The sequence below is a fragment of the Gigantopelta aegis genome, chromosome 6 (assembly GCF_016097555.1).
Source record: "Gigantopelta aegis isolate Gae_Host chromosome 6, Gae_host_genome, whole genome shotgun sequence".
NCBI lineage: Eukaryota > Metazoa > Mollusca > Gastropoda > Neomphalida > Peltospiridae > Gigantopelta > Gigantopelta aegis.
The window spans coordinates 14,700,978-14,719,517 of record NC_054704.1 but is presented as its reverse complement, the minus strand read 5'-3'; the positions used below and the strand labels follow the sequence as shown (position 1 = coordinate 14,719,517).

Here is an 18,540-nt window from a genome sequence, read left to right as displayed (position 1 = left end):
CATTTCCTTAAACTAGTAATAATATAGTATTAGTAACTTTACTGGAATAGAGCATGAAAATCACCCAGCCTGTAACATGAAACTGACAGCCGTGATGACTTAGGGAATTGCTGGCAAAAAAAAGGGTTTATATTTGCCTAAAAATCCCAATTGAAATAACCATGCATCCAAATGACCAAAATAAAAATAAAATGTGATACTATATTTATGTGCAAGCCAAACCATGAAAGCCTCATATTCTAATAGTATTGTTTTAGAGGTAAAAGAATGTCTTTTTAATAAACCATGTATAACAACAGCTAAAGACTTAATGGGGAACCATCACCGCTAAGCAAATGTTAACATTTGTAATCTTTGTCCAAATACCGATCTTAACATATAATAATATATTCTAGTTAATTTTTACCATGAGAAGAATTTGTTTTTAGGAATATCATACTAATTAGTTTAAATTCTTACACCATACCCTCCATTTATTTGTTCTTGTTTTATGTTTGTAGCACACTAAAACAGATTTTTACATTGAACAAAATGTGTGTACACTGTATCTGGGCGTTTCTCCAGCCAATGGGCATATTGCTGTTATAGACAATACATATACAGAACTTCACATACGTTGTTTCACTTATTTTGTGCAAGAACATAACACTCAAATTCTTGCACAAAATAAACTTGTGGAATAAATAGAAAGCGAAAATAATACGTGAAGTTCTGTATATGTATTGTTACATACTTTCTTTTATTTTTTACAAAAACAGTTTTTAATTTAAAGTCATGATTAATTTTCTTAAATCTATTAATTAATCCTCCTTTCATGGATTTACTTAATGTTAAGAATCATACTCTGTGGCAATCTTGTGTAATGTTTCAAATACGATGTGACGTAATTTGTAAATCAGATCATGACGTCAGTAATAAAAAGGCGCCAACTCCAGTAAAAATAAAAAGGGAATTCCCCATTTACAAGTTCCTGTCCAGATTGCACATATGTGCTATACAAGATAAATTTATCACATGGTTTGAAAATGTCTTTATCACTATGGTAAGATTGAATAGGTATGTAACAAAGATTGAATAATTCATCCAATATCCAGTATTTCTGGATGTTTTACAAATCTATGAAGTCTAAAAATTGGAGTACTTTAAGTAGTTATAACTGATTTTTGTGGCTTATTAAGATTTCAGTGATGAGCACATGTATTAATATACATTTATTTGTGCAAAGTATAATCTTTTCATTGTTTTTAAATTTGTTTAAAGAATATTTTAATCATGCTAATAAATTAAAATGAAAAGTACATGTACTTTTAAATTTAGGCCTCAAATTCAAAATGGAAATCAGCCACAAAATGCTGTTTTAAATTTGTTTGACAATGGCATTTTTATCATTAATGGGTATTATTTGAACAAAATAGCCACAAGATGACCCAAATTTCAAGGGCTGAAAAGCAGAATAGCAAAACTGTATAATAAAAACATGAATGAAGTGCTAGGCAGTATTCTCAAAACTTAATCCCTGTAGATGTAAGATGTTAAATAAAGTAATTAAAGAACCCTACTCCCTCTAGAAGATGTCAAATGAAGTCATTAAGGAACCCTACTCCCTCTAGAAGATGTCAAATGAAGTCATTAAGGAACCCTACTCCCTCTAGAAGATGTCAAATGAAGTCATTAAGGAACCCTACTCCCTCTAGAAGATGTCAAATGAAGTCATTAAGGAACCCTACTCCCTCTAGAAGATGTCAAATGAAGTCATTAAGGAACCCTACTCCCTCTAGAAGATGTTAAATGAAGTCATTAAGGAATAAAAACCATTCTTGAAAAGAATTGTGAGTTAAGTTAGAACTATTTGACAGTTTCAAATGACTTTGACCTTGCCTTAGGAGTAAAATTCATGAGCTACCAAATATGAAAATCATTCATTAAAGGATTTAAGTTAAAGGCAAACAGAGAAGCCTGAAGTCAAGATCTAAATGGCATTTGTCTTACTATGAGGTCAAATGCATGGCGCTGGGTATGTGCATTATCACTTAGTTAACACCCATACCACACACTAAAGCATTAAAGAATTCAAGTGTTAAAAATAATTAGATAACTTTAGCCAAAGTTAAACAATTGTAGCCTTTCCATGGGGCTGGGTTAGTGAAAACCCATGCCAGATAGAAAATATTCTAGTAATGAGAGTGAGCATATTATGCTAAAAAAAACAAAAAAAGCTAACAGACGTATCAATAAACAGAACTTAAAAATAACATGTTAGCTGTGAATACCATAGCATTTGGCAGTCACTAGATGCAAACTTAAAAACCCAGTAAATACTGCAACTAGTAAAAGATCTAAAAACTAGGTACTTTTGGCTACTTTGAAAAGAGCTTTTAAACCAGTTACTATGATAATAAAAGCTCTGAAAACAAAGTCAGTTTGGAAACTAGCAGCAAAGTTTTGAAAACCAGTATACTTATTTCATATTGATTTAACATGCTTGACATGTAAGCAGCAAGATCTTATACCCGTATATTAATACAACTCTGAATCGCATGCTCTGAAAACTAGTACATTTGGCAATTAAGCAGGAAGCTTTAAAAAACCAGTATATTTATATAACAGCATGCTCTAAAAACCAGTACACTTGACAAATTAGAAGCAAGCCTTAAAAACAGTATATTCATATGATGGCAATTTAGAAAGAAATGTTTTATTTAACGACACACTCAACACATTTTATTTCCGGTTATATGGCATCAGACATATGGTTAAGGACCATACAGATCTGAAGGCGATTTAGCTTTAAGTTCTGAAAACTAGTGTATTTAGCTATCAAGATAATTTTCTTTTGAAGCCATGAAACAATTTCTTATTATCAAATAACACCATTAGCAGGCACCCACCCATGTTCTTTTGAATTTTGTAACACATCAGCGTGATAAAAGTTTTTTAATCTTTTTAATAGTCAAATGTAAAACAAAATCCATAGTTTTAGTTATTAATTATCACACAAAATTAAAGTTTATTTTGTTTAATGACACCACTAGAGCACATTGATTTATTAATCATCAGCTACTGAATGTCAAACATTTGGAAATTCTGACAGTCTTCAGAGGAAACCCGCCACATTTTTCCATTAGCAGCAAGGGATCTTTTATATGAACATGCCCACAGACAGGATAGCACATACCAGTTTTTAAAAGACCAGTTGTGCAGGCACTGACAGGAATGGGAAAAACCCTATCAGATAATTGGTCCACTGATGTGGTTTGATCCTGCAACCTGATCCTGCTCAGACGAGTGCCCTACCAACCAAACTAAATCCTGTCTCTACTAACCCATGCAATCCACATAATTAATGACCACTGTACTAAATATTTTCAAATTTTTCAACTGTTGGCAAGCAGAAAAAAATGACAACCAACAAAATTAGATATTTATTTAACAATAACTTCCAACAAAAAACAATTATTTCACTTAACTATTCGGTTCCATTATTAATAAGATATCATTTGATTTTACTAAATGTGGTCAACCTCGACGGTTTTATACTATTAACAACACTACTAATGTTAAACAGTAAGCAAAAGCAAGGTAATGCAGCCTCAAGATGCAGCGTATCTAGTAGTAAACTCCACCAAGATGTATATGCATGGCAAACAGACGCATTCACGCATGAATAACAAAATGCACTTCTTGCAGGGCTTGTAAGCATTCTCTAAGCATGTAAATGTGCACTCGTTACCTATCTTTTCAAGGGGACAAAAAGGTTTCAGTCAAGTAGTTTTAGTGCATGACTTGATAGGAAAAGGGTTACTTTAAAGTCGGATTTCATTAGAAATATCTTCTGTACAGCTCTTGGTGGCCTAGTGGTTAAGGCACAAGTTTTAATGCTCACATCCAAATGCTTGCACCAGTTTTAAAGGTTCAGTGGAAAAGTTTAATACCACCACACAGATGTACGCCAATACCAATAACTACATGAAATATATAAACAGTATTGTCAAATGAATAGTACTCCAACCCTGGGTGTTTTAATGCTCAGTGGGAAGGTGCAACACACCTACACAGACTTACTCTCACTAATCTCCAACACCCACATGTGCAGAGATACATAAACAGCATTTTTTAGGCAAATTCTTACTATTTCAGTAAAAAAATTAATAATGTGTGACACTCCATATGTATACCCAATGGATTGTGTAAATTCACACATACACAGTAAATGAGTTTACGAGAAAGTTTGACCAAGAGCACACTCATCAAGCAATTGTTCTGGACAATAAAGTTACTGTGATGTCTATATCAATGTTTTCACTGTAGCTATTGCCTGTGTGCCTTAATTAAGTATGCCCTTCTTAAAAATTGCACTGGCCCCTCTAAATGCTACCAGCTGATTCTTGAAAAAGAATGTTTGCTTAATAATGTGTATACCCCCAGAAAACACATATAATTTACCAATTTTGTTGTCCTGATTGGAATAGGAAAACTCCAGGAGGTGGAATTAATTAAAGACAATGCCACACAATGTGTGTGCCTTGTACGAGAATAGCCAATTACATAGCAACTGATGAGATTGTAATATCTGTGCTGTTACAATCGGCTATCTCGTATTGTGTGATATCACCTTAAGTCTCCAAAGACTCAACTGAGACTTCTCCAACATTTATAGAACCTTTCTCAACCTATACCATTAAGTAATAATAATAACAATGATAATGATTTCAACAAACATAATGACCATAATATTAGGTATGAATTTTAGAGGCTGTATAATATAAATATATATGGGACTCTTTATGTTTAACACTGGCAGAGAAAAAGCATCAAAACATGCAACACTCCGATCTGAGCAAAGCGTCAAGACATTTTTGTCAGGAGTGCTGACAGCAGGGGGGACAAACCTTAGACAGCAGAAACCCGAGCAAACCACCGACAGAACACGAGGACACACCAACAGAGTGCACATGATGGCTCACCTGGATTTGGTTTGGCTGTTTGGTGATGGAATTCGTGTGCGACACTTTCTGGTTGTTTCCCGCCCGGCTCACTTTCGAACTCTTGCTCAACACTTCGGTGTCTTGATCATCTGGAAGAGGCAAAATGGTAAAATAATGCTCAATGAAATTTAAAATCATGTTTAAAATATTTATTGTTATGAAAGAACTTAATTCCAGGTCAATTTGGAGCTCTGGTCTTATGCTTATAAAACTTTTAGTCTACACTCAAAGATTAACAGACTCTAGATTTAATGCCAAGGTAACACCATACAAAATTGTATGTGGATGATGTCTAATAGTAGAGACTGGAGTCTAGACTCTAAAATTGTCAAGTATAGACCCTGATGTGATCAATAGAACACGACCGTGGTAAATGTAAATAAACTGGTACATAATCCTATATGTATATATGAACATTTTAACTTATTAAACACAGTTTTCTCTTATCAATATTCACTGGACATATTTCTAGTCTATTACAAATTAACATTTCAGATTGTTTAATAGAAATTATTTCATGCATTTAATTCATATCCAATGGACTTATTTTCATTTTTAGCCAACTACTTATGAGCATTTTAATATAATATATAATGGCATTAATTATTCTACACTGGATGTTTACAATGTTTAGCCTACTATAAAAACCCACTGTAATATCTGACTACTTCTGCACGTGTATTTACCCATATCCATTGGATGTATTTTTGATTTCCCTGTTCCTGTTACTTTGTCGTAAAGCTCATCGTGGTGCTCCGTCTCACTGCCCGAACTCAACAGGGGGTCTGTTAACACAGGTTCCAACCTGCTGAAACACAACAGACACTACAGACCATGTAACATTATGTATGAAACCTACATGACCATGGATAGTAGGGGAACATAGAAGGTGGTTAAAATAGTACCTGAAGTAACTACTGAATTCTTCCTAAGGAGGCCAAACTGTTTATGCTTTTGGGTAAATGAAAAATTATAAGACATACAAGAACAACAATATGTTTTAATGAGTTCCAGCAAAAAGTCAATTGATGACTTCAGTGAAAACCCTCAAAACAGGTAAACCGGAATGTTCTGAAAACCAGACATTTTGCAGTCCCTTTTTAAATATCAATACATAAAAGAACTTTTTTGAACTGGATACCTCTTTAACCAAATATTTTACTTGGTCTTGTGGGTGTCCAGTTTAGAGACATTCATTGCACTAATTAATACTGGCAATACAGTAAATAATTATAATATATGGTTTCAAGAATAACAAAAAATCCTGCTATTTTCTGATATTTTTCAGCCAAAATTCCACCCATTCATATAGCGTGCACCCTTTTATATACCAGTCATGGTGCAGTGGGAGGGGAGGGGGTAATTCAATGGGTCCACCAAGTGGATCAGGTCTACAACCTCTGACAGAAGCAGATCACTACCTACATCTTGCTTTTAGAAGATGGTAGAACTACTAGAAAACAAAAGTGACTCTCAAAAGATGAAAAAGTTTAAGAAAACACATGACATCTACTTCTTGTGTCTGAAATCAACATCTAAGAAAATAAAACTGACATTCAAACTGAATCCAAGATATCTGTAGAGGACTTACCCATGTGCATTTCTCTCCTGAGACAAACTTTTAACAACTTCAGTACTCTTTGAAAGGGAATCCATTTTTGACTTGGTCTTTTTTAACTTTGGTGGTTTCTTTTTACCTAAATTAAGTTTGTAAGCGAAACATGGCACTGTAGGTGTGTTCACAGAGAGAGGAGACATGGAATTCAATGAGTTTCGATCCCCCCTGTCGGGCTCCGATGTGTAGTACTCAAATTCATCACTGTGAAAACTTTCAATGCGAGCTATGGGCGTCTTGAGAACCATCCACGTTGGGGTGGTTGGAGTTTTGAGCTTCGGTCCTGTCAAGTACTTCTGAGAACGTGTTGAGCTACTGCGTGATCCACCACTTCCCTTTTTCGCACTCTTTGAAGATCCCACACTGTTTGGTCTTTTTGCCGACTGACTGGAGCATGAGGCCATGTCAGTCTGATCCACAAGATCTAATACTTCTATCTCATCCAAGGTCACCTGCGTCTCATGGCCATTTCTCCTTGCAGAAGGTTTCAAACAGCCAGGACTTGAAAGTTTCAAGTTTTTTGACGTCTGAATGAGTGCGGTCGTTTCATCACCGTTTTCTGAAACAGAATCTGCAATGCCGTCCACCAGGTCTTCACATTCTTCCATCTCGAGCAGTTTGAGGTCGTCCAGCTCCTGAGCGATGATCTTTTCACAGCCGGCACTCTCCAGACCAGAATAGTGATCACTGAACACATCCTTACCCGAGAACGACTCTTGAAGAGGAATTCTTAAATCTAACTTTTCTAATTTCCTGACTTCAGAACTTATTCTACCTTTCCTGTTATCATGCAAACCACTGGATTCCTTCTCGGTCCACAACGAATTGGTTTTATCATGGTCTGTGCACTCCTCAAATTGCATAGCACGCGCACCCAATGTGCTTTGGTGATCAACAGTATTATTCATACTCAACGAGGGCTTGGCTGCTTTTTCATGAAAGACATCAACACTCACACACTCAGATACTTGGTCGTCTTTTGGCTTCACAACACTTAAACTGCCACCAGAAACACTAGCAGTAGACTGGGGACCACCACCACCACCAGCACTACGACTGTGAACACTTAAGTTTGTGGTCCTTAGTACATTTTTGTTGGGTAGATTTTTACACAAGTTCAGTTCTGCCTGAGGAACGTCCAACCTGTTGGTCAACAAGGAGGTAGAGTTTTCGGAACCCTTCACCAGGTCTGTAGATGAGCATGGATTGGAACTGTCCGAGAAGTGTACGTCCACGCTGGTGATGGGTCCGTTGGTTCCTGCCGTCAAAGCCTTCAACTTAACAGAGGAAGCAGACGTCAAGCACTCTTTAAGAACCAGATTGGCGGGTCTGGGAATGGGGCTCTGCTTGGGCACCTCCAGGGTTATTGGCACAATGGGTTCAATAACATGGGACGCGTCCGGCACGTCGGCTGAACTGGACCTCTGGAGGGGGCCCTTCCCGCGTGGCCCGCACGACTTGGAACGTTTTTTGGAAAGCCGCAAGGAGCTGACCCTCTGCAGACCATGGGGCTTGCTTTGAGGCACTAGAAGTGTCAGATTGCTGCTATGCACAACGTTGGGAGACAGAAAATGTGAGTCTTCTCCTTTCATTGCATCAGAATGACTTTCAACAGCTTCAGTGCTTCCAACGTTTCCAGGAGAAAGCAGTGCCCCGGCACCCTCCTGGGAGTGGGAATGTTTTTCCTTTTCTTTGTCCTATAATAAAAAGAGAAAAGTAATATTTAGGTATATTTTGCATAAAAAGAATCACAGTTAGGTTAGTACTTTAGTAACACATGTACATTAAAACCTTGTTGTAACACAAACACATCAACACACAATTTCAAGACATACATGACAAATATGACACATATTTGTTATTACCTCCAAAAATTATTGCAATACAACTATTATATTAACTCAAATATATAAAGAATTTTAAAATATATATTACATACAATGTATCACATATCACAAATCAGACAGTCACAAATCAGACACAAACATCTTCTTCAAACTCCCAAATTGTTTAAGGACTGGTTATGCTGTTACTAACATATTTAACAAAAATATTTTAAAAAGTAAAGTTTATAAAAGTTTATTTTATTTAACGACGCCACTAGAGCACATTGATTTTTTTATCTTATCATCGGCTATTGGACGTCAAACATATGGTCATTCTGACACTGTTTTTAGAGGAAACCCGCTGTCGCCACATAGGCTACTCTTTTTTACGACAGGCAGCAAGGGATCTTTTATTTGCGCTTCCCACAGGCAGGATAGCACAAACCATGGCCTTTGTTGAACCAGTTATGGATCACTGGTCGGTGCAAGTGGTTTACACCTACCCATTGAGCCTTGCGGAGCACTCACTCAGGGTTTGGAGTCGGTATCTGGATTAAAAATCCCATGCCTCGACTGGGATTCGAACCCAGTACCTACCAGCCTGTAGACCGATGGCCTAACCACGACGCCACCGAGGCCGGTATATTTTAAAAATAAATGGTCATTCTCTTCAAAGACATTCCAAACATATATATAGGAACAATTAAATAAATTTGATAGGTATATGGAAAGTAGTTCCTTTATGTCTGAATAATGTAATAAGTAGTAAGTTATATAACAAGACAGCAATAAGAAAACAATAAATGAACAAGAAAATAATGTAAAACAATATGCCCAATACATGTATTAATAAAATGCAAATAACAAATAAATTGAGATTTTGATGCCAGGCATTTTGATCTTCAGCAGTATAATATCTAGGTATAGAGATGCAAGTTTTGAGAAATAAAAATAAAAATTAAAAACTGTCCCAACCCAACACACATGATGTTAACCAGTTGGATTCAATGATTTATGACAACTTCAGATGATCAAGTTACCGATTACCACAAAATGGATGTATAAGTTAAAATGTATGTATATATGGTTTGTAGCATAACAAAAAAATATTTGTGGATCCATATATGTTTTTAACATGAGTGAAATTAGGTTTTAAAAAGTTTATAACTGATAAACAAAACATGCAGTTAACACAGAGATATAGTTTTTATATTTTACTTACAATGGAGGCAAATTAAAAAAAATTAAATAATGTTTTAGTGTGAGATATTTCAAATCCAAATATTGTGAAAAAATCTTTAAATGTAAGTGCATTAGGTTATAATTTATCATAAGCATGCTGTTAAGAATAAGATAATAAACATGACGTAGCAGAAAGAAATCCTTTACATGATCTAGATGCGATTTTTATTTTTAGGGTCAATAACTTTGAAATGATTGGAATAACTCAAACTATAGTACTTCCCAGCCTCCATGAACACTCGTTTTTGATAATAATTTCAGTTTCATTGGACATAGAAAAGGAAAGTAAAAAAAACCCACCATTTTTGTGTGCAATTTAAAAAACCAATCGGTTCAGAAACAAACAGATTGTAGTGCATACCATAGTGTAGACTGGGAAGGGCTATACAACACAGGCCTTAGAGATTATTTATAAAGTATATTTCTGCATAGATAAGCATAATTCTTCCTTTCACGATACCAGTTTTGATTTTGAGTTCTATAATATTTCTGCATAGATAAGCACAATCCTTCTTTTATTGAAACTAGTTTTGAATTAAAGTTCTTGCAGCCAAGTCAAAACTTACTATAATACCCCTCTGTAATACAAAAATATATTTCTGCATAGATAAGCATACTCCTTCCTTTATTGAAAATAATTTTGATTTAAGTTTTACCTGTTAATTTTGTTTAACAAAAAAGCTGTCCCAACATGGACAGACATAAGGACAAGACAACAGTAGACATGTACCAACAGACAACAAGACATAAAACACACAAGTTACAAGCTGTCCCAACATGGACAGACATAAGGACAAGACAACAGTAGACATGTACCAACAGACAACAAGACATAAAACACACAAGTTACAAGCTGTCCCAACATGGACAGACATAAGGACAAGACAACAGTAGACATGTACCAACAGACAACAAGACATAAAACACACAATTTACAAGCTGTTCTGGTCATCTACACAGATCTAGTCACATGAATGAAGATCAGATGTCGTTAATAAAGGACATGTATACACTAGCTAATACTTGTCGCTCAAAGGATTCACATGACATATGGGCAAGACCATGCAAACCATCTTAGTAATAGTAACCACAGGGGATCAATGTTCTTATCAAAGTAAAGCTTAGAATGTTTCCAGAATCTAAGCACCAAAATAGTCAATATCCGGTAATGATTATTCTTGTTATAAAAATGAGAATACAGATTTAGGCTCAAAACACACTCGGTCTGGGTCTGGCAAATATGGTACCAGTCGAAAATGAAATGCATTGAATCGAATGTGACAAAACACATCGCGTCTGTGCTGGCATGAACTACAGATCTGGCAACAGACGTCCTAGAATATGCACTATATTTTCACACTACCAGGCAGCTGTGCAATATTCGAGCCTTATATTTTCCTTTTTCTTAATAAACAGGAAAGATAATGTGGAATTATCATAATTATTGTTGATGTTTATAGAAGAAAATATATCCAAAGATACATGTATGAATGCAGTCAATTATACTGATAACACATAACAGACGTCAAAATGCACAAGACATGGCACCTGTGCCATACTCGCCAAACCCAGACCCAAAGTGAAAAGGAATGTTTAATGACTTACAAATAAGTAGCGTTTAATAAGTGGCAATTGGGAGTCTAACATATAGGAAGTGAAATATCAGATAGATGAGAAAAAAGCGCACTTCCACCATGTGCCTACCTTTAGTAACAGTAAGTCTCTTATAAATATATTTTCAAACATGATGGTACATAAATACTAGTCCAGGGAGAGAAAGAGATAAATAATTGGTGACAAAAACAAAATGCTATGGTACATTGGCTGCTAAACAAATACCTTAGTATACACAACAGAAAGCTGGCTATGCCTCTAGTTTTGAAATAACAATATTTACACAGACAGGAAGGTAAATACCAAACCTTTGATATACCAGTTGTGGAGCATGTTGTTGGTTTGTTTTTTAGTTAGTTTTTTAATCACATAAATGCACATTTCTGTTTACAGAACAAATATTTAAGATCTCTTTTCAATTCAAAAACTAATCACATAAAAAATATTTTTTAAGTATAACAGAAAACAAATTATTAAAATAAAATAATTTAAAAATTATATATCAATGTGCTCATTATGATGCCGACATAGGTCCTAATAGGCAAATAAAACATTATGTTGATATTAATACTAGAAGTTAGATGGAAAGAATTTTGAAAGGTTTGAGATTTTCTAAAAATGTCTGGTACTGTACAGTCAAATGTGTTAAATAACAATCTCAATTGGCACTAAAACCTGCCCTCTTTACATAGGTAGTTGTTCAATACAGGTTTATTTTTATTACATTTAATTATCAGTGATTTGATAGAATGGTAAGGTGGTCCTGCCAGACAGTTGACTGATAAGAGGTGGTCATTTTAGCAGATATGACTGTATGTGCATATTCACTTTTGCATCAGAAATCAGAATTCAAATTTCACACAACATTCATAAATAAATTAAAACATTTTCTTCAAAACATGTACAAAAAGGTCATTTCTATTTTATCTCTGAATATTACATTTAAATTTAATTATTATAACTTGGTTTCTGTATTTGTACATATTATAAGCATGAACATGTAAAACAATATATGTATGTATGTGTGTGTGTGTGTGTGTGTGTGTGTGTGTGTGTGTGTGTGTGTGTGTGTATATATATATATATATATATATATATATATATATATATATATATATATATATATATATATATATAATATAAATAAATAAATAAATATAAATATCAATTGCAAAGCATTCATGTATATAAGTCAAGTCAGTCATAAAATAATGACTTCAAAAAAGTCATTAGGAAAGCGGTATGGTTCAATACTGACAATGAAGCATTCTAGCAAGTGACAATGCAAACAACCAGGAGTTATATATGAATAAAACAATGTTTAAAATGTCATCATACCCTCTTTTTCTTCATTGAGCCCTAAGCAAAAGGAAATAAAAATAATGACAAAGGCAATAAAAAGGCTGCATGCTTTTCACTTTCCAAAACAAAATACTGTAACAATTATGTTGACATCTATAAAACCAAATCAATACTTGTTTGAAATTTAGAATGACCATGTAGGAACCAACCAAAAATTTGAAACATCAAATAAATCAATATGCTTAAAAAAAATACAATGACTGACATTTAAATGAAAGGAAAACAAAAACAATGGAAATTGAATTTCGTTTTGTTGGATGTGCAAATATACCAAACTAAAAAGTCAACAAAGCTGTTCACATATAAGAATAATTAAAGAAAGCATAATAAAATTGTGCAGTACAATTTTAGGGATAATATAACGAAAAATCTGCATTGAAGTGTTTGAACCATGAGCATTTCCCCAGACCTATAGATACATCTTTCTCTGAGACCATGGCCATATCTTCAACATTTTCCCTCATTACCTTAATTTGCAGTCCATCTTTTCATTCAATTACACATTACAATCAAGGACATCACCTTTCTAGTGCTGAATGTTTACACTTGGAAAATATCAATGTCAGTGAAAAATGTAAACATTTTCTATTTGTCTTGCCTATAATGAACAGTAGCCAATGTGAATATTAAGTCTCTCTGGTATTCATAGCTAAAACAGTAATCCCTGGGCCGTGTTCCAAAACGTGATCTTTGCGCTAAGATCACCGTAAGTGCATACCCGGTAACTAACGTATGCACATTAGATGACCTTGATTTTATCATTAAACCATTTGAAGCAAATTTCTCTGAATCCAGATAAAGCCTATTTATAAAACTTAAGATTTAGACCTGGATTAAAAATCAGTCTAGATTCTAATGTTAAAGAATTTTATAAAATATTTATATAATTTTTAAGTAAGCACAAAGGCTATTTTTCTCTGCATCTACTTTTATATTTATTACACAAGGTTGTATTGCACAGGCTACTGTACAATACAACATTAGGCTACCAAACCAAATTGGCTGCTCACCGAATGGGCTGCTGGGGACATGGGACCTGGTGACCTTGACCTTCTGCGTGACCTGCGCCTGTCGACTCCGAGCCAGGTGGGTTGACTGCACAGAGCTAGGAAGTCGAAGTTTGTGCTGGTGGTGCTGACATACTCCTGGGGTGCTGTACCCAAACCGGTGGCACTGTGTGGAGCTGACTCGACCGTGATGTTGGCAGTCAGAACCAGGGCTGGAGGCACTGCAACACAACACACAGCAATCAGCATCAGTCACATTGACATCAGAACACTAGCAGAATCACAGACAAGATTCAGATAACTGGCAGAATCAAATATAAGAATCAGAAAACTAGCAGAATCATATACAGGAATCAGAAAAACTAGCAAAATCATATACAGGAATCAGAAAAACTAGCCGAATCAAACAAGAATCAGAAAACTAGCAGAATCATATACAGGAATCAAAAAAACTAGCAGAATCATATACAGGAATAGGAAAAACTAGCAGAATCAAACAAGAATCAGAAAACTAGCAGAATCATATACAGGAATCAGAATAATACAGAATCAGAACTAGAAGAATCATACAGGAATCAAACTAGCAGAATCATACAAGAATCAGAAAACAGCAGCATTATATATAGAAATCAGAAAACTAGCAGAATCATGTGGTAATAAGAAATCCAAAGAATTAAAGAGCTATTACAAAATTATGTAATCACTTGGAAATCAGAATCTTATAGAATTGGAAGAAGAATCACAAAATGTTGTAATCATATAGCAATCAGGAAATTATAAAATATAGAATCAGAAAACTACAGAATTATAGAGCAATGAGAAAAGCCTGACATAAAGAGATGAATTCTGTTCCAGAACTGAGCACAAACAGTGTTGGTGATACCACATTTATGATTTTGTGGCTGGGGGTGTCTGCTATATCATTCTGGAATAGCTCTTATAAAACTGTCATGGTCTACAATCAAGACTTTATAAGAGTCTGAGATATAAATGCCATAGCAATGCCATACACATTGTATACATGTGATGTCATTCATGATTTGAGTTTTAGACATTAAAGTTTTATAAGCATAAGCCCTGATAGAGTAAGAAAGTGATGGTAATAGTTTAATGATTTTGTCACAGTGATTATTCTTAAACAGCCCTGACAGAGCAGTAATTAGATTTGGACACTTTTCTGATTTTGTCACAGTGATTACTCTGAAACAGCTCTGACAGAGCAGTAATGTGATGGTGACAGTTTGCTGATTTTGTCACAGTGATTATGCTGAAACAGCCCTGACAGAGCAGTAATGCAATTGGGGCAGTTTTCTGATTTTGTCACAGTGATTACTCTGAAACAGCTCTGACAGAGCAGTAATGTGATGGTGACAGTTTGCTGATTTTGTCACAGTGATTATGCTGAAACAGCCCTGACAGAGCAGTAATGCAATTGGGACAGTTTGCTGATTTTGTCACAGTGATTATGCTGAAACAGCCCTGACAGAGCAGTAATGTGATTTGGACAGTTTGCCGATTTTGTCACAGTGATTATTCTAAAACAGCCCTGACAGAGCAGTAATGTGATGGTGATAGTTTGATGACTCTGTCACAGTGATTATTCTAAAACAGCCCTGACGGAGCAGTAATGTGATTTGGACAGTTTTCTGATTTTGTCACAGTGATTACTCTTTAAATAGCCCTGACAGAGCAGTAATGTGATGGTGACAGTTTGCTGATTTTGTCACAGTGATTATGCTGAAACAGCCCTGACAGAGCAGTACTGTGATTAGGACAGTTTGCTGATTTTGTCAAAGTGATTATTCTAACAGCCCTGACAGAGCAGTAATGTGATAGTGATAGTTTGATGACTCTGTCACAGTGATTACTCTGAAATAGCCCTGACAGAGCAGTAATGTGATGGTGATAGTTTGATGACTCTGTCACAGTGATTATTCTAAAACAGCCCTGACAGAGCAGTAATGTGATGGTGATAGTTTGATGACTCTGTCACAGTGAATACTCTGAAATAGCCCTGACAGAGCAGTAATGTGATGGTGATAGTTTGATGACTCTGTCACAGTGAATACTCTGAAATAGCCCTGACAGAGCAGTAATGTGATGGTGATAGTTTGATGACTATGTCACAGTGATTACTCTGAAATAGCCCTGACAGAGCAGTAATGTGATTGGGACAGTTTTCTGATTTTGTCACAGTGATTACTCTGAAACAGCCCTGACAGAGCAGTAATGTGATAGTGATAGTTTGCTGATTGTGTCACAGTGATTACTCTGAAATAGCCTTGACAGAGCAGTAATGTGATGGTGATAGTTTGATGACTCTGTCACAGTGATTACTCTGAAATAGCCCTGACAGAGCAGTAATGTGATGGTGATAGTTTGATGACTCTGTCACAGTGATTATTCTAAAACAGCCCTGACGGAGCAGTAATGTGATTTGGACAGTTTTCTGATTTTGTCACAGTGATTACTCTTTAAATAGCCCTGACAGAGCAGTAATGTGATGGTGACAGTTTGATGACTCTGTCACAGTGATTATTCTAAAACAGCCCTGATGGAGCAGTAATGTGATTTGGACAGTTTTCTGATTTTGTCACAGTGATTACTCTTTAAATAGCCCTGACAGAGCAGTAATGTGATGGTGACAGTTTGCTGATTTTGTCACAGTGATTATGCTGAAACAGCCCTGACAGAGCAGTACTGTGATTAGGACAGTTTGCTGATTTTGTCAAAGTGATTATTCTAAAACAGCCCTGACAGAGCAGTAATGTGATAGTGATAGTTTGATGACTCTGTCACAGTGATTACTCTGAAATAGCCCTGACAGAGCAGTAATGTGATGGTGATAGTTTGATGACTCTGTCACAGTGATTACTCTGAAATAGCCCTGACAGAGCAGTAATGTGATGGTGATAGTTTGATGACTCTGTCACAGTGATTACTCTGAAATAGCCCTGACAGAGCAGTAATGTGATAGTGATAGTTTGATGACTCTGTCACAGTGATTACTCTGAAATAGCCCTGACAGAGCAGTAATGTGATGGTGATAGTTTGATGACTCTGTCACAGTGATTACTCTGAAATAGCCCTGACAGAGCAGTAATGTGATGGTGATAGTTTGATGACTCTGTCACAGTGATTATTCTAAAACAGCCCTGACAGAGCAGTAATGTGATTTGGACAGTTTTCTGATTTTGTCACAGTGATTACTCTGAAATAGCCTTGACAGAGCAGTAATGTGATGGTGATAGTTTGATGACTCTGTCACAGTGATTACTCTGAAATAGCCCTGACAGAGCAGTAATGTGATGGTGATAGTTTGATGACTCTGTCACAGTGATTATTCTAAAACAGCCCTGACAGAGCAGTAATGTGATGGTGATAGTTTGATGACTCTGTCACAGTGAATACTCTGAAATAGCCCTGACAGAGCAGTAATGTGATGGTGATAGTTTGATGACTCTGTCACAGTGATTACTCTGAAATAGCCCTGACAGAGCAGTAATGTGATTGGGACAGTTTTCTGATTTTGTCACAGTGATTACTCTTTAAATAGCCCTGACAGAGCAGTAATGTGATGGTGACAGTTTGCTGATTTTGTCACAGTGATTATGCTGAAACAGCCCTGACAGAGCAGTACTGTGATTAGGACAGTTTGCTGATTTTGTCACAGTGATTACTCTTTAAATAGCCCTGACAGAGCAGTAATGTGATGGTGACAGTTTGCTGATTTTGTCACAGTGATTATGCTGAAACAGCCCTGACAGAGCAGTACTGTGATTAGGACAGTTTTCTGATTTTGTCACAGTGATTACTCTTTAAATAGCCCTGACAGAGCAGTAATGTGATGGTGACAGTTTGCTGATTTTGTCACAGTGATTATGCTGAAACAGCCCTGACAGAGCAGTACTGTGATTAGGACAGTTTGCTGATTTTGTCAAAGTGATTATTCTAAAACAGCCCTGACAGAGCAGTAATGTGATAGTGATAGTTTGATGACTCTGTCACAGTGATTACTCTGAAATAGCCCTGACAGAGCAGTAATGTGATGGTGATAGTTTGATGACTCTGTCACAGTGATTATTCTAAAACAGCCCTGACAGAGCAGTAATGTGATTTGGACAGTTTTCTGATTTTGTCACAGTGATTACTCTGAAATAGCCTTGACAGAGCAGTAATGTGATGGTGATAGTTTGATGACTCTGTCACAGTGATTACTCTGAAATAGCCCTGACAGAGCAGTAATGTGATGGTGATAGTTTGATGACTCTGTCACAGTGATTATTCTAAAACAGCCCTGACAGAGCAGTAATGTGATGGTGATAGTTTGATGACTCTGTCACAGTGATTACTCTGAAATAGCCCTGACAGAGCAGTAATGTGATTGGGACAGTTTTCTGATTTTGTCACAGTGATTACTCTGAAATAGCCCTGACAGAGCAGTAATGTGATGGTGATAGTTTGCTGATTGTGTCACAGTGATTACTCTGAAATAGCCTTGACAGAGCAGTAATGTGATGGTGATAGTTTGATGACTCTGTCACAGTGATTACTCTGAAATAGCCCTGACAGAGCAGTAATGTGATGGTGATAGTTTGATGACTCTGTCACAGTGATTACTCTGAAATAGCCCTGACAGAGCAGTAATGTGATGGTGATAGTTTGATGACTCTGTCACAGTGATTATTCTAAAACAGCCCTGACAGAGCAGTAATGTGATTTGGACAGTTTTCTGATTTTGTCACAGTGATTACTCTGAAATAGCCTTGACAGAGCAGTAATGTGATGGTGATAGTTTGATGACTCTGTCACAGTGATTACTCTGAAATAGCCCTGACAGAGCAGTAATGTGATGGTGATAGTTTGATGACTCTGTCACAGTGATTATT

At 35.9% G+C, this 18,540-nt stretch overlaps 1 protein-coding gene across 2 annotated transcripts in view; it reads right to left on the bottom strand.

The window, feature by feature from the left end:
• Nucleotides 1–18,540, bottom strand: part of LOC121375294 (serine/threonine-protein kinase par-1-like) — a 297,248-nt gene that overhangs the window by 20,049 nt on the left and 258,659 nt on the right. For both annotated transcript variants that reach the window (XM_041502673.1, XM_041502674.1), the window contains 5 exons: nucleotides 13,655–13,872; nucleotides 12,621–12,641; nucleotides 6,577–8,297; nucleotides 5,672–5,793; nucleotides 4,965–5,074 (listed from right to left, as the gene is read on the bottom strand). In XM_041502673.1, the coding sequence (XP_041358607.1) occupies nucleotides 4,965–5,074; nucleotides 5,672–5,793; nucleotides 6,577–8,297; nucleotides 12,621–12,641; nucleotides 13,655–13,872 (2,192 nt within the window). The remainder of the gene's footprint in view (nucleotides 1–4,964; nucleotides 5,075–5,671; nucleotides 5,794–6,576; nucleotides 8,298–12,620; nucleotides 12,642–13,654; nucleotides 13,873–18,540) is intronic.